General features: G+C 42.5%; 1 protein-coding gene across 1 annotated transcript; it reads left to right on the forward strand.

Annotated features, from left to right (window-relative positions):
• Window positions 1–7,182: 7,182 nt before the first annotated feature.
• On the forward strand, window positions 7,183–21,978 carry LOC308552293 (uncharacterized protein). Its single transcript, XM_081127512.1, has 8 exons — window positions 7,183–7,669; window positions 9,669–9,871; window positions 11,919–12,520; window positions 12,756–12,784; window positions 13,651–14,370; window positions 16,626–16,825; window positions 17,085–17,877; window positions 19,527–21,978. Exons 1-7 carry the CDS (start codon window positions 7,213–7,215, stop codon window positions 17,658–17,660), a joined length of 2,787 nt encoding a protein of 928 aa, XP_080983638.1. The 5' UTR covers window positions 7,183–7,212; the 3' UTR covers window positions 17,661–17,877; window positions 19,527–21,978.
• Window positions 21,979–22,515: the final 537 nt, after the last annotated feature.

Genomic DNA, 22,515 nt, shown 5'->3' on the forward strand with positions numbered 1-22,515 from the left:
TCAGTGATGTTTCTCTCTCTCCTTCTCTCTTCCTCTCTCTGAAATCAATAAAAACATATTTTTTATAAAAGTACAGAGAAGTGTTTTTCTGTATCATAGCGGGAGTTTTTTGTTTTTCTCATTAACAGGTGTGGTTTTTTTAATATGTTTTTATTGATTTCAGAGAGAGGAAGGGAGAGGGAGAGAGGGATAGAAACATCAATGAGAGAATCATTGACCGCCTGTCTCCTGCATGCCCCCTATTGGGGCTTGAGCCCGAAACCAAGGCATTGCCCTGATGAGGAATCTAACCGTGACCTCCAGGTTCATGGATTGATGCTCAACCACTGAGCCACACCATCCGGGCTCATTAACAGTTTACAGGCAATATTATTTTGTATTAGTTTCAGGTGTACAGCATAGCGGCCAGACAATTATATACTGTATACCCTGTTAGTTCCAGTACTCACCTGACATAACACATAGTTATTATAATATTATTGACTATATTCCTTGTGCTGTACTTTATTTACATCCCTATGACTATTTTGTAACTACCAATTTGTATTTCTTAATCCCTTCACCTTTTTCACCTAGTCCTCTCACCCTCCTCCCCGATGACAACCATCAGTCTGTTCTCTGTATCTGAGTCTGTTTCTGTTTTGTTTGTTTATATTGTTAGATTCCATATATAAGTGAAATCATACAGTATTTGCCTTTCTCTGACATTTAGGTTGCATAATACCCTCTAAGTCCATCCATACTGTTGCAAAAACTGAGATTTCATTCTTTTTTATGGCTAATATTCCACTGTATTTGTGTACCACAGACTTTTTATCCACTCCTCTATTGATGGAAACATCAATGTCTCTCTCTCTCTTTCCTCCCTCCTTTCCTCTCTAAAAAGCAATGGAAAAAAATCCTCAGGTGAGGATTAACAAAAAAAATGCTGTTATAAATACTTTATATGTTTTAATTAACTTAATGATACAGAAGATCATATGAGATATCTAACAAGTCTAATTGGATGTAGAGTTCTAGAGAAAGAAAGAAATGGGGCTGAAGTGGTATTGAAAGGAATAATGGCTGAGAATTTTCCAGAACTGACACAGGACACCAACCCTCAATTTCAAAAAGCCCTATAAATTCCAAACCAGATTTAAAGAATAAATAAATCCACACTGAGATATCATGATGAAATTAAATAAAATCAAAGTCAGAAACTTAGAGGCAGATAATGAAAGAAAAAACATGTAGATTAACTTCAAAGGGTGACAATTAGACTGATAGGTGACTTATCACAGCAACAAGAAATAAGGAAAGCAGAATGATACCTTCAATGTGCCAAGAGAAAATAATTGTGAACCTGGAACTCTATATCCAGAAAATAATTAGGACAAAACAAAAGTATTTCTAATCAAAACTAAAAGAGTTTGCTATCAACAGATTCTCACTAAAGGAAACTGTAGCTCTTCAAAATGTGGTCCTTGGATAGGCAGCCTCAGCATCACCTGAAAACTTGTTAGAAATACAGAAACCCAGGTCCCACCCTAGACCTACTAATTTGGAATCTGCTTTTTAACAAGACCCTTAAATAATTCATATGTACATTAGAGTTTAAAATGCACTGCTAAAAGTGGTTCCGGCCCTAGCTGGTTTGGCTCAGTGGTTAGAGTGTTGGCCCGCGGACTGAAGGGTCCTGCGTTCGATTTTGGTCAAGGGCACTTACCTCCATTGCAGGCTCGATCCCTGGCCCTGGTTGGGGCGAGTGTGGGAGGCAACCAATCGATGTGTCTTTCTCAGGTCCGTGTTTTTCCCTCCCTCCCTGAAAAGCGATGGAAAAAAATATCCTCAGGTGAGGATTGGGGTAAAAAAAGTGATTCCAAATGGAAAGTCTGAGATTCAAGAAGAAAAGAAGACTCTCTAGCAGATAAAGTAAATACATGGGTAAAATCTAAACAATCATTTTATATATATATATATATATATACATATATATGTGTGTGTATATATATATATGGTTGTTGCTAATCCTCACCTGAGGATAATTTTTCCATTGATTTTTAGAGAGAGTGGAAGGCAGGGAGGGAGGGAGAAATATCGATGTGAGAAAGATACATCAATCAGTTGCCTCCTGTATGCACCCCAACTGGGCCCAGGGATCAAACCTGAAACCCAGGTACATGCTCTTGACCAGGAATCAAACCCTCAACCCTCCGGTCCAATGGCGGACACTAACCAATGAGCCACACTGGCCAGGGCAACTATATTTTTTAAAAGCAATGATATCTGGTGGAGTTAAACAAGGAAAGATAGACATAAACTACATGAAAAAAGCATATCAGTCTGGAGGGAAAATGAATGAATTTAAAGTGTTCTCAGGGCCTAGTATTATTTAGAAAGAAGGTAAAAATATTAGCTAACTTGGGACTTTGGTAAATTAAGCATGTATGTTTAAATTTCTAGGTTAACCAATGGAAAAATAAGAAGTATGTAATCTCTGCACTGATATGGGTAAGGTGGGGACTGAATGACAAAATGACAACAGCAGCAACATAGGTTTCCTTCACCAGTCATTAGGAGAGCATGGAGCAGTGTTTCGTTCTGTTCATACAAGAGTTGCTTGGTCAAGTTCCCTGGTCATTGCTTACTGGTGATTTAATAAAATGACAACAGTAATTGATGTAGTGCCTGAAAGAGTTAATCTCTCAAACTCCCCAGTAAGGGCTACAGCTAGGGCAAAACTCTTGGCAAGCCCTCAACTTGGTAACCTTCATAGTTCAAAGTTCTAATCAAAGTTCTAGGAACAAAACCAAGAAAAGGCTCACCAGGATAAGGGTGAAGCTGTTTTTTGTGCCCAGACAGCAAGTGGTGTTTTGAAAACTATACCTTCCATTTAACCTAATCTCTCTGAATGTAGGGAGCCTTCCCTTAAAGACAAAGAATGAGGTCCCTCAAAGCGAGAGATATGTAGCCCTAATGTCCTTTCTTTCTAGGCCCATTACAATATCAGAGTCCTCTGGAGAAACTATATGTTTGAGTCCCTATGTCTTGGACAAGAGAAATAAATATTCAAGAATTTCAGGGGAATTTAGATACAGGAACAGAGAGAATGCAAATACCTGGAAACTTCAATTGAATGGGAAAGACTAAGTGTTTGAGGACGTGAAGGAGGAAGGATCTGAAATAGACAGGTTTTACTAACCCTACAAGATGCACACAGAGGTCCAAAGGTATCCTCTTTGGTGGTTTCCACCTTGGTGGTTTCGTCACTCCCTGATATTGTTCTTTTCTAAAAAAACTTTTAAAAAATCATTTTAAACTCACAAAAGTGTTGCAAAAACAGAACGGGTTCCCTATATCCTTCCTCCAGTTTCCCTTAATGTTAACACCTTACAAAACCATAGTAAAAATAAAAAAATCAGGAGGTTAACGTTGATACAACACTATTAACCATGAGAGTATTATTGAAATTAAGCTATTACTATCTTGGAGAAAGGATTTACTCAAATGAGTAGTATATTGGCTGCTAAAAATAGAAACATGAAGTTCTCTTTTCCCACCAAAACTGTAAATATAAAATAGTGCCAGGCCCGGGATCATGAGTGAAATCACAGCTGATACTGAGTGACTGGGAGACTGTCTCCATCTCCAGCCTTTTCCCCTGTAATTCTCAGTTGGGTTATTGGGAAAGTAAATGGATCTCTCCAACATTGAGGATGACAGGAAACTAAATGAGCGCATGTTAACTGTTCCTCTGTAGGAAGATCACCCTTGATTGGTACCCTTTTATTGATTTTACCAGGGCATTATTTTCAATCCCAAACATTTTAGACATCAATAGCAGTTTGCTCACAATCTTGCATCCAAGATATTTCAGTTCTCTAACATTTGTTAGAATTTGTTAAGGTGGGATTTAAACAGGTATCCTAATTATAATTCAGATAGTAAAATTACTCATTATATTGATGGCATACTGGTTAGAGGCAACTGATTCAGAAGCAATTGTTTCTGAAGCTCAGCCTTTCCATTTATAACTGAAAGACAGCGGGCTGTTAAGCATGGAAAAAGATGGCCCTCTCAGAAAGCAAGCTGTCTGGGAGTGTAATTATATGGGGTAACCAGAAAAATTCTAACCTAGATGAGGGAAAGGCTTTTGTCTGTCCATGAAGTCCCCACCCCTACAATAGAGGCACAGAAATCAATTTGTATGTTTCACGCTGGAGACAGCATGTCCCATATCTGGGTATTAAGTTACGGCCACTTCATCAAGTCACTAGGCAAGCACTGGAATTTATATGAAGCTGCTCCCCTGTCATGAGGGAAAAGTATGTTCTTATGGCAGCTGATTCTTTTTGCAGACTTGGGTGCCCTCTGGTAGTTGACCTACTTCTTCCATGGAGTTCTAAGTGCAGAATTCCCTAGAGGAGGGCCCTTTTGAATGGCCCAGCCCAGGCCTCCTCCTTAACTGCTTTCCCCTCATGTGCCTGCGACCCATTTCTGTGCTCTTCACGGCAACCTGGGCATCAGGGAAGGGGGAGGAAGAAGCCACTTTTCTACCTAACTTTCTGAAACCTGACTGAGTGCAAATTTCTTTTTTAAAAGTTTTTATTGAATTTATCGGGGTGACACTGATAATAAAATAATATAGGTTTCAAGTGTACCATTCTATAATACAGCAGTTTTCAACTGGTGTGCCATGGCACACCGTTGCGCTGCAAGAGTTTTTAAAACATGCACTACCTGACTATTTACTCAGGGTCACTGACCTCTTTCCCCTTAGATTGTCAAATAAAAAAATGACAACAGCCAACACAGCAATAGCTGTCCAGTGTGAATGAATCAAAATTATACCTAATTTTCTTGTCAGATCGGCAAAAAAAAATATTTTTGGTGTGTTGCAGAATTTTAGTAATTAGTCTGTGTGCCATGAGATGAAAAGGTTGAAAATCACTGTTATAATACATCATCTGTATATTGTACTGTGTGTTCACCAGCCAACGTCAAGTTTCCTTCGGTCACCACTTATCCCCCCTTTACCCTCTTCTATCTCCCCTCACCCCCCTTTCCCTCTGGTAATCAGCGTACTGTTTGTGTCTATGAGGGATTTTTGTTGTTGTTTTTTTTTGCTTAACCCCTTCACCTTTTTCACCCAGCCCCCCCACCACCCTCCCCTCTAACAGCTCTCAGTCTGTTGCTGTATCTATGAGTCTGTTTCCATTTTGTTTGTTTATTTTGTTCATTAGGTTCCACATATAAGTGAAATCTGATGCTATTTGTCTTTCTCTGACCAGCTTTATTTCACTTAGCTAGCAGGCCAGGGCTGCTTCCACTTCTTTGTATCTTCTTTCATTTCTTTCTTCAGTGTCTTATAATTTTCCAAGTACAGGTCTTTTACATCATTGGTTAAATTTATTCCGAGGGTCCTGGCAAGGAGCCCAGTTGGTTAGAGCATCAACCCCATATGCCAAGGCCGCAGGTTCGATCCCCGGTCAGGACACATGCAAGACGCAACAAGTGAATGCATAAATAAGTGGAACCACAAATATAACAAATCGATGTTTCCCTTTCTCTCTCCTCCCTTCCTTGCTCTCTAAAATCAATAAATAAAAAATTTAAAAATAAGAAAGTTTATTCCAAGGTATTTTTTGATGCAATTGTGAATGGGATTATTTTCTTAGTTTCCCTGATAGTTCATTATTGATGTATAAAAATTCAACTGATTTCTGGATACTTATTTTGTTATCCTGCTACTTTACTGAATTCATTTATCAGTTCTAATAGGTTTTTTGGGTGTAATCTTTAGGGTTCTATATATACAGTATCATGTCACCTGCAATTATTGTGCTGGTGGCTGCAGCAACCCAGGTAAAGTTTTTGGAAGCTGAGTGTTTCTAGAGTGAGGACAGCCTGAAACACTTTAAACAACAGGTGTTTAAAATATGTTGCAGCAGTTACTTCAGGAGGTGGAATGGAGAAAGCTCTAAGGAGTTTGAGGCTGGGGTCCTCATCTAATATCTTTTTGTTCACTTTATAAATATTTATTGAGCCTCCAATTGTTGGGCATCTTCCATGTGCTCCATCTACCCTTCTTCACCCTGCTCTATAGTAGGCTGAGCTCAAGTAGGCTGAGCTGTATGGTTAGGTTCTGCCAAACAGAGCAAGTGGCTATTTTGAAAACTCACAAGATACTGCCAGGGTAAGAGGAGAGTGAGGTCAAAGTTTTTATTCTCACCACTCCTGCCACCTCACCATGGGTGCCTGCCTCCCTCTATGAAGGCTACAGCCCCTGCCAGGCAGCCCTCTCCCCTTGAACCCTCAGACCCAAGGCTCTGCACCAAACCTTTTCTTCTTTTAACCTTGCCCATGCCTTTGCAAAGAGTCCCTCTAAGAAATGCTCCTCAAATTACCCAATTTTAAAGTGCCACTTTTTTCCTGCGGGTAATCTGATTCAATTTAACAATGACACTGCACTGACCAAATTTCTGAGTTGAGGAACAAAACTCACGGAGCACCTACTATAAGTGTATCAGGGCAGTGTTTTTACATATGTTAGCCCACGTGATTGTCACAAAAACCCTGTTACAGGTAAGGAAACTGGATTCACAGGCTTAATTGTGTAGCTTGCTGAGGATTACCACACTATTAAGAGGAGTCAGGCTGGAACCCAGGTAGGTTTCACCCCATAAACATCTACCTGCTCTGGGGGCCCCTCTAGGTACCCTTAGCTCTAGGAAAAGGCTTGGTAAAGGACTGAGGGGAAAGGGAGGGATTAGGACTATTTTCTCCACTGATCCCCTTAATGAGTTAGTTATACGGATTTTAGACTGTGCCGAGGTCGGCGCCCCTAACCACACACACCCCGCCCCTTGTTCAAGAGTCAACTGTACACATCTGAGATTGTTTTTAAAACTCCAGAATCTTGGAATCATTAGTATCTCCCAATCCTGTAGCTCTCAGCAGTCTTTGGACCTCTATTTGGACACTCACCCCATTGGATTGCAGGATTAGTAATTAATTCTTAGCAGATACTTTCTTCCATTCAAGCACTAGTGGATTTGCACAAATTCTAGAAGGCCTCACACAGCGGCTTAGAAAGGGTCAACGTGCCAACCCAAAGGCAGTAATAAGTGCAAGGGTTCCAATAGCGACTGATCCCAGGGAGGTGGACGGACGCCACGCCCCGCCCATGACGCGCCCGAGACAGGCCGCCCCTTTTTCTCAGAGATCCAGATGGCGGCGACCGTGACGCTGGAGCCCGCGGGTCGTTCCCTCTGGGACGAGCCCGTGCGCATCGTCGTGCGCGGCCTGGCCCCGGAGCAGCGGGTCACGCTGCGATCGTCCCTGCGCGACGAGAAGGGCGAGCTCTTCCGGGCCCACGCGCGCTACCGCGCCGACGCCTGCGGCGAGCTGGACCTGGCGCGCGCGCCCGCGCTGGGCGGCAGCTTCGCGGGGCTGGAGCCCATGGGGCTCCTCTGGGCCCTGGAGCCCGAGAAGCCCTGGGGCCGGCTGGTGAAGCGGGACGTGCAGACGCCTTTCTCCGTGGAGCTGGAGGTGCTCGACGGCCACGAGCCCGGGGGCGGGCGGCTCCTCGGTCGGGCGGTGCACGAGCGCCACTTCCTCGCGCCCGGGGTGCTGCGGGAGCCGGTGCGCGCGGGCCGGGTGCGCGCCACGCTCTTCCTGCCGCCAGGTGAGCAACTCGCTTCCGTTTGCGCTCTTCTGGGCTCTTCTGCTCTCTTCTGGAGAGTCGCGTGGAGTCCGAGACCGTGCGGGCCTCTAGCCTGGGCTGGGAACCACGTGATCGTGGCGCTTACCTAAACCGACCCCTGCGCTCCAGAGTCTATCGTGGATGCTGCGTGGAAGTTTTTCTTCAAGTTTCGCGGCACTTGCTGGAGGCCCGGTCACTCCCTTAGCTGTGTGCTGAAAAGTGCATGCAACATATATTTACTGAGATAGGCTGCGTGCCAGCCACGCCGCAGTTTCAAATACTGAATAGGCAGCGAGTTCTGCTGTTGTGCAAGAGTCACTTTTGCCTCCTTTCACATCAAACTTCCAAGAAGGCTAAAACCCATAATCCAAAACAAACAAAAACCTCCCTGATGGTCCCCCCCCCCCCCAACTATCATAAACAATCTGCCAGTGGTGATTTTCCCTCAGTCCAGGAGGCATTTGGCAGTACTATCTGGAGACATTTTTGTCACAAATGGTGTGGGTGGTGCTGTTGTCATCTAGTGGGTGGAGGCCAGCGATGCTGCTGAACATAAACATCCACAATGCACAGGACAGCCCCACAACAGAGAAATACCTTGCTTAAAATGTCTATAGTGCTGAGGTTGAGGAACCCTAGTCTAAGGTAAGACAAGGTGCTTGCTAGGTGACAGTGGCCTGGAAGCAACACCCCTGACCCACCCCTTCCAACCAAATTCCTGACTGAAACCCCTACTATAGAGAAATGCTGGGATTGCAACAGCTCACAGCATCCCTAAATGGAGTTCTGTGATATTCTCCAGAACAAGAGGCCCTGCTTTATTCTTACAGTTCTTCAGCAATTCACAGCCTTAGTGACTGTCCACTCAACTGTGAACTCTGGGGCTGGAGTTGCGTCCTACCATCACTATATATTCCTAGAGGCTTACTCGGGGATATAGTAGAAGCTCAATAAACCATACTGACTAATTCAATAAGAATCCTCTAAAGATATTAGTTTAAAAAAAAAATCTCTCACCACCCAGTCATGGTATCTGATATTCTAGTCAAGTCAATCTTAAGTGTTAACTATTTCAGTGTCTACTAGGTGGCCCACTTAAAATGTATTGTTTTGTTGGTGTTGTTTTGTCTCAAAAGCTTTTGTAAATGTGGAAGGGTTCAGTCATTTAACAAATATGTGTTAGGAACTGTGATATGTACTGGGATGCAATGGCTAGCTAAGTCAAATATAGGTCTCTCTGTACTTACAACTTAATAAAGGACACAGGCATCTATATTTACACCTATAATAAGTGCAGTAAGTGCTAAGGCAGGGAAGTACAGGCCCAGGGTGTTCTGGAGAACATATGAAAAGCTATCTAACTCAACTCAGCGTTGGGTAGTTGGGTGGGCGGGGTAAAGGGGGGCCGGGGAAGTGTTCCAGGAAGGGAGATCTAAACTTAGATGTGAAGGATTAACAAACAAAAAAAGTTATACTGGGCCTGGCCGGAGTGGCTCAATAGGTTGAGCATCCTTCCATGCACAGAAAGGTTGCTGGTTCAATTCCTGGTCAGGGCACATACCTGGGTTGTGGATTTGATCCCCGGGGAGCATGCAGAGGGTAGTTGATCCATGTTTCTCTCTCCCTCTCAGCATGTCCTCAGGTGAGGATTTAAAAAAAAAGTTATACTGGGATTTTTGACCTTAGAGGGGTGGCTCTCCTAACTCCCCTGTTGTTTAAGCGCCAATTGTATTTATATTAATATTATTTTTTTGTGAAAAATTCTAGAGAAAATCAGGCATTTTATTCCCTCTCCCTTCTCCCCCCAGGTTTTTGGGTGTGTTTTTTTTAAAGTTAAATTAAAAAGGATCCTTCTTCCACCAACCCCTACACCCCCGGCTTTCCTTGCTTCAGAAACTTTTCTTTCCTGACTGCCAAAATCTGAAACCCAAGAATGTCTTTTGAGAGTCTAAAGCTCCTTATGATGTGTGGTACTCTCCAGGTGCAGGACCCTTCCCTGGGATCATTGATCTGTTTGGAAGTGGTGGTGGCCTTTGTGAGTACAGGGCGAGCCTCCTGGCCGGACATGGTTTTGCTGTGCTTGCTCTGGCTTATTTCAGATTTGAAGACCTCCCTGAAAGTCTGAATGTTGTGCACTTGGAGTACTTTGAAGAAGCCGTGGACTTCATGCTGCAGCATCCAAAGGTGGGTTCTGGTGCTTGCCTGAATGCAGAGGAGAAGCAGGGTGGACACAAGGCTGGATCCAAAAGCCCCACCAGGACACTGGGGGCTGGAAGTATGCCATGAGACACAAAGGCTCCTTCAAAAGTTTTATTAAAAGGATTATTATTTCCATTTCCACCCCTAACAGTTGATGTTTAGTTTCCTTTAATTCTTTCTTTTTTTTAAATCCTCACCCAAGGATATGTTTGTTGATTTTTAGAGAGAGGAAGGGAGAGAAAAATTGATGTGAGAGAGAAACATCAATCAGTTGCCTCCCATACACACACAATCTGGATATGTGCCCTGACCAGGAATGGAACCCACAGTCTTTTGGTGTATGAGACGATGCTCCAACCAACTGAGCCACCCTGGCCAGGTCCCTCCCTTTAATTCTTGACCATAATTCAAAGAACTGGACTAAAAAATTATTAACCTTGATTTCTGGTTTTATATCTACTACCAAGTGGCCTTACAATCCTGAATAAGGCAATTGCCCTCTCTGGGATCCAGTTTTTCTCATTTATAAGATTAATGTGAGTGTGTAGAGGAAAAAGTTTGACTAGAAACAGACATATTTGAGACAATTGGTGACATTTCAATGGAGACTGTGTATTTGATGATATTAAGGAATCATTACTCATTTTAAGTATGATAATGGTATTAGGGTTTTGTAGAGAAAGTTCTTATATAATAGTGGGGAAAAATGAATTAAATAAAACATTTTGATAGTGATAATAGCTGGAATACATACTCTGTGCTACTCCCTAAACTTAGAGACCCAAACATTTCAATGTTAAGGAATAAGATGTTCTACGAGGTCTGTAGGATGGTTTAACTCTGTTAAAATTCATGGACTGGTCTTTTAACAGAGCTGCTAAAGCCTAGATGATCTGGAACTGTGATGATTGATTTATTTAGGGGACACAAGGCCCCAGGAAAAAGAAAACAGAATGTGTTATCAGTTCTGCCCTCAAACCTAGGCAAAAGGGGCTTATTCCTTGAACCCTTTGTTTTAGATGGTCACACTCTGGCCTTCCTTTGGCTGCATCTCTGCCAATGGGGTAAGGAGTCCAAGGGGTCAAGGGAGTATGTTCACCTGGAACCTATGTGGCCCCTCTCTCACCATGCCCTTGGGATCTTGAACCCCAGAATTCTCTGCTGATCCTGCTTTCAGGCCCAATTCCTCTTCTCAGGGTCCTTCAATGTTAATACACCTAGGCTTTCAACCTATTGGCTGTGGTGTTCACACATGTGTGTGAGAAGCCTGTCAAGGTGCATGATGGAGCCAGAGGTGGAAGAAAAGGAGGGTGGGCCAGTGACCAGGCTCCAATGTCTCCAACTGGGACATTGATATACGTAGATACAATTGGGGCCAGGTCCTGGCTCTCCCCTATGCCATGTTCCAGTACAGAACTCCAAGGAGTTCCAAGATTTTAAATATGAACCTTATAAATTGTTACGGAGGCATATTATCAAGGTAGGAGAAAAGAATATATTTTATTTAACACTTTGTTCATTTGGTATTTAACTTTTAAATACTTAGGTACAAGGTGTATGGGTCTCTATGTGTTTGGGGTTTTTTTATTCTTCACAAGAGGATATTTTTTTCCATTGCTTTTTCAGAGAGAGTGGAAGGGGGTGGAGAGAGAGAGACATCTATGTGGGAGAGACACATCGAGTGGTTGCCTCCCGCCCGGACTGGGGCCGGGCCTGCAACCAAGGTACATGCCCTTGGTCAGAATCGAACCCAGGACCCTTCCGTCCACGGGCCAACGCTCTAACCACTGAGCAAAACCGGTTAGGGCTCTATGTGTATTCTTAACCCCGACCCTATAAATATTGGTGGAGGGCCTGTGTACTAGAAAATCAATTGATTTGCTTATTAGAAGACACTGTTGAACCTTTTAGATTGTTGCATAAGGAAGCAAAGCAAATGACATTTGAGAAAACTACCTAGAGAATATAAAATCACTGTTTTTGTCTTGTATTTATGAATGCTAGGCTTATTCATTCTATCTCTCCTCAACAGGTAAAAGGCCCTAGTATTGGGCTTCTTGGATTCTCCAAAGGAGGTGACCTGTGTCTCTCAATGGCCTCTTTCTTGAAGGGCATCACAGCCACTGTACTTATCAGTGCCTGTGTGGCCAACACAGTAGCTCCACTGCATTACAAGGATATGATTATTCCTGGTCTCGACAGTGACCTAGGGAAACTTACAACCATGGAGTCAGGACTTTACAGTTTCATGAATATTTGGAACAATCCACTGGAAGAACCCTACCGCCAAAGTCTTATTCCATTGGAAAAGGCCCAGGGGCCCTTCCTGTTCATTGTTGGCATGGATGATCACAGCTGGAAGAGTGAATTCTATGCTCATATAGCCTCTGAACGGTTACAAGCCCATGGGAAAGACAGACCCCAGATAATCCACTACCCAGGCACTGGTCATTGTATTGACCCACCTTATTTCCCTCCTAGTAGAGCCTCTGTGCATGCAGTATTGGGCCTAGCAGTATTCTATGGCGGTGAGCCAAAGGCTCATTCAAGGGCACAGGTAGATGCCTGGCAGCAAATTCAAACTTTCTTCCATAAACATCTCAATGGTAAAAAATCTGTCATGCCCAGCAAAATGTAACATTATAATCATAGATGAGGTACTATTAATAAAAATCCTATTCATACAACATGTATTGGGTTTTCCAGAGCACTTAAGAGCCTTTTTGTAACAAAACAACCATTTTGGTTCCCTAGTCAGGCCCTACTGTATTCTCAGCCTTTGCAACTGTATTTTCTACACTGCTGGGTCCACCCCTTTATCACCTGAACTTTATCCAATGTATAGGCTTAACCTTGGTCTTATCTGTAGGACCAATCTGAACCTTAAGCAGGAGAACTGTAAAAAGTGCTTGCCCAACTTTCAATTGCTGGCCTAGCTTTGGCCTGGTGTTCTTGCTCTAAGGACTGAGGTTTTGGATTGCTGAGTCCTATTATACCCTTTGGACCCTAACTGACCGTGTCTGAGCTTTGGGAACCTGCCCACTCCAGTCCCTTAAGGAACTGCATCTGCTTAAATCTTGCCATTACACATTCCTGAATGTGTACTCAATACTTGTTTCTGAACTCCAATTGGGACATGGATATACTTAGATAAAGTAGTAGGCCCTTATCTGCAGTTTCAGCTACCAATGGTCAGCAGTGCTCAAAAATACTAAACGGGAAATCACAGAAATATAAAACAACTCATATGTTTTAAATTGCATGCTATTCTGAGTACCTCACTTCATCCCATCACAGACATTGTGATTTCACATCTTCACAAGGGGGAGTTCAGTACAATAAGGTATTTTGAGAGCGATTGAGCAGCACATTCACATAACTTTTATTGTTATATTGTTATAATTGTTCTGTTTTATTAGTTATTTTTAATCTCTTACTGTGCCTGACTGATAAACTTTATTATAGGTGTGTATATATAGGAAAAAACATAGAACTGTGTATTTTGGCAGGAGTCTAGTATACCTAGCCTCCTTTAAGCAGGTTTAGGGGACAGTGTCACCTGGTGGCCAGTGAGGGATTTTAGAGAAGGCGAGGGGGGTGGTGTGGTATTTTCTGTCACAAATCATTAACTTTTCATCCTCGTGAGGTCCAGGGGTAGGTTTGGGATGAGCTTGCACCTCTTTCAGGCGGCCTACCACAGCACCTCCAAAAGCACCCCCCACCCTGGGCCCTATTAAGTCGCCCCCTTTTGCAGTCCTTTGCAGTCTGTCGCTCCAAGGACCAGCCTACGACCTTTCTGCGCGCCCAGCCCACTTTGGCCCCGCCCCGCCCCCGGGCCCCGGCCTGCCCCGCCGGGCTCCGTCCCCGAGCTCTGCCCCTCCGCCTGGCAGGCCCCTGTCCCCACTCCGTCCCGGCTCAACCCCGCGACGACCCCGGCGCCATGTGGCGGGCGGCGCTCCGGCCGCTCCGGCCGCTCCGGCCGAGGTCCGCGTCGTCCCGTTGCTCCCAAAAGGCCGCGACCCTGACGGTCACGCCCGAGACGGGTCTGGCCGACGAGCCGCTGGACATTAAAGCGGAAGGCTTAGGCCCCAAGGCGCGGGTGACGCTGCGGGCGGCGGCGGTCAGCTACCGGGGCCGCCGCTTCCACTCGTCCGCGCTCTTCCAGGCGGACGGCCGCGGGGCGCTGGACCTGGCGCGGGACCCGGCGCTGGGCGGCGACTTCTCGGGCGTGGAGCCCATGGGGCTCCTGTGGAGCCTCACGCCCGAGGGCTCGGGCGACCCCCGCCTCAGCCAGATGCCGAGGGGCGTGTTGAAAACCCCGCTCAAGGTGGAGGTGACGGTCCACCCCGCGCCGCGGCGGCCGGGGGCGCCGCCGGGCCCGGCGCTGGCCTCGGCCCGCGCGCAGCGCTGGTTCTCCAGCCCCCAGCTGTCCCGCGCCCGGCTGCAGACGGGCCGCCTGCGGGGCGCCCTCCTGCTGCCCCCAGGTGCGTGAGCCCTCCCGCAGGCCTGCGGGTGGCTTCGGGGGATGCATTGATGGAAGCTGACTGATTGCTTTGCTAGCTAATTTGTCATCTGAAAACAAAGCGAGTGTCTTAATGTTTGTACTTTGTCGCCGATTTTCATTTCCCGAAGTGGCATCTGGGATTTAAATTTAAGTTTAATCTGCCCACCCTCCAAATTCCTGGCGCTGCAGACGCTGCTCCTCGCGGGCCGGCTGCATTCCGCATGGTTGCTGCGAAGCTTCTCGCTTTAAAGGTCTGCGTGCTGCCCGGCCGGAGTGGCTCAGGTGGCTGAGCGTCATCCCACGCACCCCAGAGGGTGTCTGGAGGGCGGGGCGCATTCCTGGGACGTGGGTTTGACCCCCAGTCGGGGAGCTACAGAGGCAACCCGCAACCTTGGCCCGCCGGGCGGGCGCTCTAACAGCTCCCGGCCACCACCAAACGGGACTTTTCGTCGTTGTCTGACATTCTTCACCGCCTGGGCATCCTTCACCGTGATGAGAAAGCTGTTTCGTGGCTCATTTCAGAGATCAAAGAACAACTTCTTTATATGATAAATGAGGAAAGCGAGGCCTAAAGTATTTTAACCAAATCACACAGCTTAGGTGATGGCAAAATCAGGGTTCGGTAAAATTATTTAAGCTCCAAACTCTGACCTTCTCCATAAACACAGGCTGTGTAAGTGAAACGAGTGGAGTATTAAGGGTTTTTATTTTTTAAAAACTCAGTCTGGCATACCCCCTACTCTCACCCTCAGGATCCTTAGGAACAACTAAGAGTCTTTTAACCGAGAAATGTAAAACGCTGGGGTGAGGGCTTTTTAAAAATAGCCAATAAGATCCTAGCAAATTTACATATTGGGGATTAAATTACTGACTTAAAACAAAATAAATAAATTCTCAGTTATTTTAATGTGGTAAATCAGGTTAATATTTTGAAGCCTGTGGTTGGAAAACTATTACCAGGATGATTTGAGAATCCGTCTGTGTGTTGTCTTTTTCATGGTTTGCTTTAGGCTTTCTGGAACTAATCTTAAATCCAGAAATGACTGAGATTTATCTAATTTTAAAAAGAGCAGATCAAGATATACTGAGATATCTGAAGGTGAAGAAAATCACGTTGTAAAAATCACTACCTTGATATGTACACCCTTGATTTCACTTTGGTAGCCCTAACTCGTTTCTAGATTTGAAAATTTAGAACTGGCCTCTGGCTCTGGACTTTTAGATCTCTTAATTTGGTTTCCATCTTTATGTTCTTTCCTTTTATTCTTTTCTAATAGATTTGTCTGGCACTTTTAACTGGAAAAACACAGAAGCATATTTCTGAAAAATACTAAGGGGCAATCAGCTGAGAAATTCTTCTCTTGGGATGGTGAAGAAATAACACAATCTCCAATAAGAATGTTGAAACAGAAATAATAGATCTACATTAAGAAGATATTAGTTTGACATTTTACTATACTTATTGTTCACTTTATATTACACCTTCATTAAACCTTTAAATTAGTTTAAACCTTGTTACATTATGGATTTGGTGACTCTCACTGTGTCTTAAGTTTATTGAAAAGTCAAAGGGCCCTTTAAAGTGGATAACTTTTTAAATTATTCCTCACCTGAGGATATTTTTTCCGTTGCTTTTCAGAGAGAGTGGAAAGGAGAGAAAGAGACATCAATTGGTTGCCTCCTGCACGAGCCCCAACAGGGGCCAGGTATCAAGCCTGCAACCAAGGTACGTGCCCTTGGCTGGAATTGAACCCTGGACCCTTCAGTCTGAGGGCTGATGCTCTAACCTCTAAGCCAAATCAGCTTGGGATACCCTCTTTTTTTTTTTTTTTTTTTTTTTAATAAGGTATTATACTTTCATAATTCAAAACCTGCAGAACTATTTGCTTAGATTTACTGGGACTTACACTTGAAATCAAAACCCTTTCCATATCTTTGGCATTAATTTTTGTATTTTTTTCCATTTCCCAGTAATTTCTCATGGGGGAAAACATAAAAACATTTTTACACTTGCAAAATAGCCCAAACAAGTATCTATTTCAACCACAGCAATAACCCTATTTCAACCAAAACAGATGTTTTCTTTTCAAAGCAAATAGGTAGATGTTTTTAAAAAAGAGAAAAGATAAATGATACAATTAGAATTTGACTTAGAAATGTTAGCTGGATATCATAGTCTATTTATTATATGTTCTGTCACTTAATTCTAGCTTAATTCCCTTTCCTGGTTTATAGGAGATGGTCCTTTTCCTGGTTTGATTGATATGTTCGGTGATGGAGGGTTAAATGAATCTCGAGCGAGTCTCCTGGCTTGTCGAGGTTTTGCTACTCTGGCTTTGCCGTTTTTTGGCTATGAAGATCTACCTCCAATCATGAAGGACTTAAATTTAGATTACTTTGAGGAGGCAGCTAAATTTGTGCAAAGTCATCCAAAGGTGAGTGGGATGCTAGAGAGAAATGTGTTTAAAATAAAGTCATTAGTGCTAGGAGAGAGTGAATATAGAAAGTGATACTAATGGGTTAGAAGATATCTATAACAAATACCTGTTGAATGAATTAATGGATAAATGGATAAACAAATAAGCAAGCTATCTGATAAATATATAAAATATTTTTCTTTATATCGAGGGCTTTTGTGATTCCATTAACTATTATGCTTTCTTTTTTTTCCTTTCTCTTTTTGTTCATCTTCAGGTCAAAGGTCCAAACATTGGAGTGATTGGTTCTGGCAAAGGGGCAGAGTTGGCGCTTTCCATGGCTAGCTTTCTCCCAAATATAGCTGCGGTTGTGAGCATCAATGGCTGCATCTCTAACACAGCTACGGCCCTTACATGTGGTGGATTAATCCTGCCAGGACTGCCTTTTAACCTGGACAAAATCTCTGCTACCAGTTCAGGGGTATATGATGTTAAAGAAGCCCTGGAGGACCCCTTGGATCCAGCCTATCAGAAAAGCCGTATCCCCCTGGAAAAAGCCAGTGCCCATTTCCTTTTTATCGTTGGAGAGGATGACAGGCATTGGAAGAGCTCTGTTTATGCTGACATAGCTGGGAAGCACCTCACAGAGCATGGGAAGACAAATTTCACTCTTTTAAGCTACCCTAATGCCGGCCACAGAATAGATCCCCCTTACAGCCCTTTTTTCTCTGCAGCCCTGGACCCTGTATTGGGGGTGCCTGTTTTGGGAGGTGGGCAGCTCAAAGCTCATGCTATTGCTCAGATTGAGTCTTGGAAGAAGATCTTGGAGTTTTTGCACTTGCATCTAGGGTAACGACTTACAAACTAGATAGTCAAATTTAGAATATGCTCAGAACAAATTAGGGGACAGATTGAATATATCTGACAAATGAAGACGGAGATCTGGACTTCTCATGGCATCTGCAGGCTTTTAAAAGAAGTAAAAAAACTCACTTCAATTTCATCAGAGCCTGTAGCTTTGGTACTATTCATGTTTTTCCATGTTTGGTTTGTTTGAGCTTGAACTCAAGGTAATTGCTAAGTGAAAACCAGTTTCAATCTGCCATTTACCCACCCTTCCAAGGATTTTAAAAAACTGGTATATGATAATTAGTTTGCTATATCTGTCCCAGAGGTTTTAAAACTGTTTTGAACAAGATAAATACATGAATATAGGCCCTGGTTTTTCAATGATGAACAATTGGCCTATGGTAACTTGCTCCTAATAGTCAGAGGCTGGAATGAATTTTAACAAGATAATTTGGAGGCTAATTTGTGGTCAACTGAACTCATAGGATCCTTCCTGTTAATCAGATTTTGATTTTTTCCTAGTTGCCACCCATTCTAGGATCTTTAAGAAAAGTTATAAATTCTAAGATACTGCTTTAAAAATGGCAACCAGTTATTGAGAAATACTTTGATTCTCTACAGTTCCCTTATTTCTGTATTTGTATTTTTAAAAAAACTTTTCTTCACACTTGGTTTCAAAAATATATTTCAAAATAGGCAGATTCCAGGTTCTAGTCCCATGTAAACAATGTAATTATCTGTGGGGAAGACAGAGCTCATCCCTTCTACCTTTACCACCGTCACTAAAATTTAATTACAATTTGTTAGGTGAGCCTTAACTTATTAAAATAATCTTATTTGAAGTTCAGAGTTTTGATTCTAAACTTTAAAATATGTGAAGAATTAGAAGGTATTAAAAGTTCTGGCCCTCATCATAATTTTTTTTCACATACTTGAAGGGGAAAATTAAGGTATTAATTACTAGCCTTTTATTTTAGTTGATCTGCGGATCTTGTAGTCAGAACTATATTTGGGGTTCTTCTTGGCAGAAGATAAAGTGTTGTCACCCTAATTCACAGTATTAATAGTTCCCCCCAAATTAACATTATTTAAAAATTGGAGATGTTGCCTGGCCGGGCCTGGCTCAGCGGTTGAGCGTCGACCTAGGATCCAGGCGATCAGGGTTCGATTCCCGGTCAGGGCACATGCCCGGGTTGCGGGCTCGATCAATGACTCTCTCATCATTGATGTTTCTATCTCTCTCTCTCCCTCTCCCTTCCTCTCTCTGAAATCAATAAAGATATATTTAAATAAATAAATAAACAAATACATAAATAAATAAAAATTGGAGATGTTTCAAATTATTAACATCAACAAAAAAGTATGTATGTATATATACATACTTTACACACACACACACACACACACACACACTCCCTCCTGATTTTGGGGTTATTTAAATAAGATTTTTAAAGGGATTATTTTAAAACAGAACAAAAACATGGGGGAGAAATTGGCTTTTTAGTGAAATTGACTAATGAAATTTGATACAATGCTCATTCTAATTTGAATTCATAAACCTCTTGACTTAATAACCTTAAGAATTAATGACTCTACTAGGTGATAAATTCTGGTTTTTAAAAAATTTTAAGTTATGTTACTTTTAGCTATTTAGCTAAATTTCTAATCCTTTAACTGTGACAATTTATTTTCTCTTTTATTCAATTCACATTCTTGTTTAAAAATTAAAGACTTCTTAACATATTTGGTTTTCTGTCATTTCAAACTATGTATTTTGCATATACTTTTCAAAAGGTCTGCTAGATTTTTTGAATTTTGGGACACTGTTTTAATAATAATTTTAACTTTTCTCTCAACTTCTGTTATCCAGGTCTGCAACAAGAGCTAGTGGATCCGAAGCCGTACTCTCTGGTGAACAGCTTTTGGAATCTATTTTGTCATTTTGCAGGGTTTGAAAGAACAAAGAAAGGATCCAAGTTATATAATTCTTTTTTCTTTCCTTGTCTGAATTTTTTATTTTAATCCTGAGCCAAGGACATTTTTTCCATTGCTTTTCAGAGAGAGTCGAAGGGAGAGAGAAAGAGAGAAACATCGATGTGAGAGAGACATATCAATTGGTTGCCTCCCACACACACCCCAACCCAGATCAGGATGGAGCCTGCAACTGAGGTACATCCCCTTGGCTGGAATTGAACCTGGGACCCTTCAGTCCGCAGGCTGATGCTCTAACCACTGAGCAAAACCAGCCAGGGCTCTGTGCGAATATTTTTAACCTTCGAGGATGTGAAACTCAAAATGTACTGGATGGGAAATGTACCAGGATATTGTGAATTAATTTGCAGAGACAAGAAAATTTGTTTATATAGTGGTATATAGTTTATATACTGGTACATAAAAAATATTCATGACAAGAAGGAAGTAAAAGTAATATTCTGAGTGAGCATGAAGATAAAATTGATTTATTAATGATATTTTACCATTAACACCAACTCCTAATTGTGTAATGTGCAGTTTTAAGTAAAAGGAATCCTCTGTTGGATTATGAGATATGTTTAAGGATTAGATGCCCATTACAGCCACATCAACAAAAACAGATTTGGGCAGGAGAGAAAGAATTCTAGTTTGGAGAGGTGTGGAGGTGTGAAGATCTGAAAAAACACTGCAAGTGTTGGTGGCAAAGCAGCACCCAACGTCACTGGTAATTGGAGCTCAGTTCAGCAACCTCAGTTGCTGTTCTGGCTAAGAAAGAATTCAGATCTAAGACTCAAGCTATAAGAGAAAGTTTATTTAAAAAGTCATAGAGGTAGGAAAAGTGAGCCAGTTGGGTGTGGGCTTAGGAAAAAAGTTACAGAGGCAAAAGAAGGGCCCTTGGAGCTTAGGAAAGAGAAGGTTAAAGGTAACATGCCTGAGGGTAAGAAGAGGAGGTGGGGAGAATATTTATCTGGAGGTCTCAGGGGAAGATCCCAATAAAATAGTCATCAGCTTTCCAGGTGTGTCCTTTCAGGGTTGTGGTTTCTGCTGATTGGTCGGTGCCAGGGTTGGGGGTCATTACTCAATACAGCTGGTCCTGATGTCAACCATGGCATTGCTCCTCTGGTTTTGCTGCTTTTCTGGGCCTGAAACAGAAACATGCCTAAGGCCTAGATGTTATCTCTAGGGGTTAAGGGAGTGGTTGAGCAAGGACCTGCATGGGAATCCCATGAGGCCAGTCTTCTGCCCTTTGTTCCTCCTCCAAGGGGAGTCTACTGCATGATTATAGACATGCCAGGGGGGGAAAGGTTAGGAGAGGGTCTGAATGGCATGATCAGCAATATGAAAGGTCAGGGGGTTTAAACCGCATGACCATGGATATACTAGGGAAGGAAAGATTACCCTGGGGGGAAGATCCTTGTTTTCTCAATTTTTCATGTTGCTAGGTACCCAAGGCTTTCCATTCTGGTGACTTTATGTACCTGGCCCATTGTACTTGCTCTGGCCATGTCTGTCTAACTGCCTACCCCACAAGAACAAAAGTTGGATATGTTATAAATATACATTTTTATTTTCTCCAATAAAATTTTTACTTGTTCCTAGTGTTATAAATGTGATTGTTACCTCTTTCAAAATGAAATTTATTTCTTATTTCAAAATTTAAAGCATCCACATTATAGAACAATTGAAAAATAGACAAGTAAAGTGAACATTGTATTTGCCTGCTCAGGTTGCCATAACAAAATACCACAGACTGGATAGCTTAAACAACAGAATTTATTTTCTCACATTTCTGGAGGCTGAAAGTCCATGATCAAAGTGCCAAGGGTTGGTTTTGGATGAGGCCTCTCTTCTTGGCTTGCTGATGACCACCTTCTCACTGTGTCCTCACATGGCCTTTCCTTTGGGCAAACCACTTCTGGTGTCTGTTCCTCTTCTTATAAGGATACCAGTCCTATTGGATTAGGGCTACACTGTTATGGCTTCTTTTAACCATAATTACTTCCTCTGAGGCCCTATCTCCAAATACATAGTCACATTGGGGGTTAGGGCTTCAACACATGGATTTTGAGGGAACACAGTTCAGTCTGTAAGAAACATTAAACCCTCATAATATCCTTTAAGTTTTCTTATGTATATCTGTGTGTGCTATGTATAATTTTTAAGAGGATCACACCATTTTGTTTGGTAACTTGCATTTTAAATTAGCACATCATGACTATGTATGTCAATAGATGCATTTCAGCAACATTTTTAATAGAAGTATATTATTTCATTGTTTGGATGTTCAACAATACCAATTCTCTTTTGTTGACATTTGGGTTGTTTTCTTTTTAACATTAAAACGTTGAACATATGTCTGTGTGCATTTGTGTGATTATTTCTTCAGGATGAAGTCCTAGAAGTGGAACTGCTAAGTCACAAAGGTGCAAAGTTTTTAAAGCTTTTGTCAATGTCAAAAATGTCCCAACCTGTAAGAAATTTTTATAAATTTATTTGAGCCAAACTGACAATTGCCGGGAAACAAAATCTCAACAGATTGAGAAAATGCTGCAGAAAATGGCAGTTTTACCACTTATTTTATACATCAGAATCAAAGGGCAATACCTATGGGGATTATGTGAAATTCACTGGTTGATAGATTAGGGAGGCGAGAGAAAGCAAAGCAGGGAAATCTCTGGCATTGGATAAAAAGTAAAACAGACACATATTCTTCTACATTTGTGGGTATAGGATAGTTAACAGTCAATAACTAACATGATAACAATAACAATGAGGGGATTGCCCTAGCCGGTTTGGCTCAGTGGCTAGAGGTTGGCCCTCAATCTGGGTCTGAAGGATCCCAGGTTCGATAGTACCTTGGCTGCAGGCTCAATCCCCAGCCCCGG

Source organism: Miniopterus schreibersii (genome assembly GCF_964146895.1).
Source record: "Miniopterus schreibersii genome assembly, chromosome: 1".
NCBI lineage: Eukaryota > Metazoa > Chordata > Mammalia > Chiroptera > Miniopteridae > Miniopterus > Miniopterus schreibersii.

What these genes read in the sequence shown, in the direction of transcription:
- LOC308552293 (XM_081127512.1), top strand. Translation starts at nt 7,213, where the DNA reads ATGGCGGCGACCGTGACGCTGGAGCCCGCGGGTCGTTCCCTCTGGGAC. An exon ending in CACGCTCTTCCTGCCGCCAG is followed by an intron (nt 7,670 to 9,668) that starts GTGAGCAACTCG and finishes GGTACTCTCCAG; the next exon opens with GTGCAGGACCCTTCCCTGGG. An exon ending in TTGTGCAAAGTCATCCAAAG is followed by an intron (nt 16,826 to 17,084) that starts GTGAGTGGGATG and finishes GTTCATCTTCAG; the next exon opens with GTCAAAGGTCCAAACATTGG.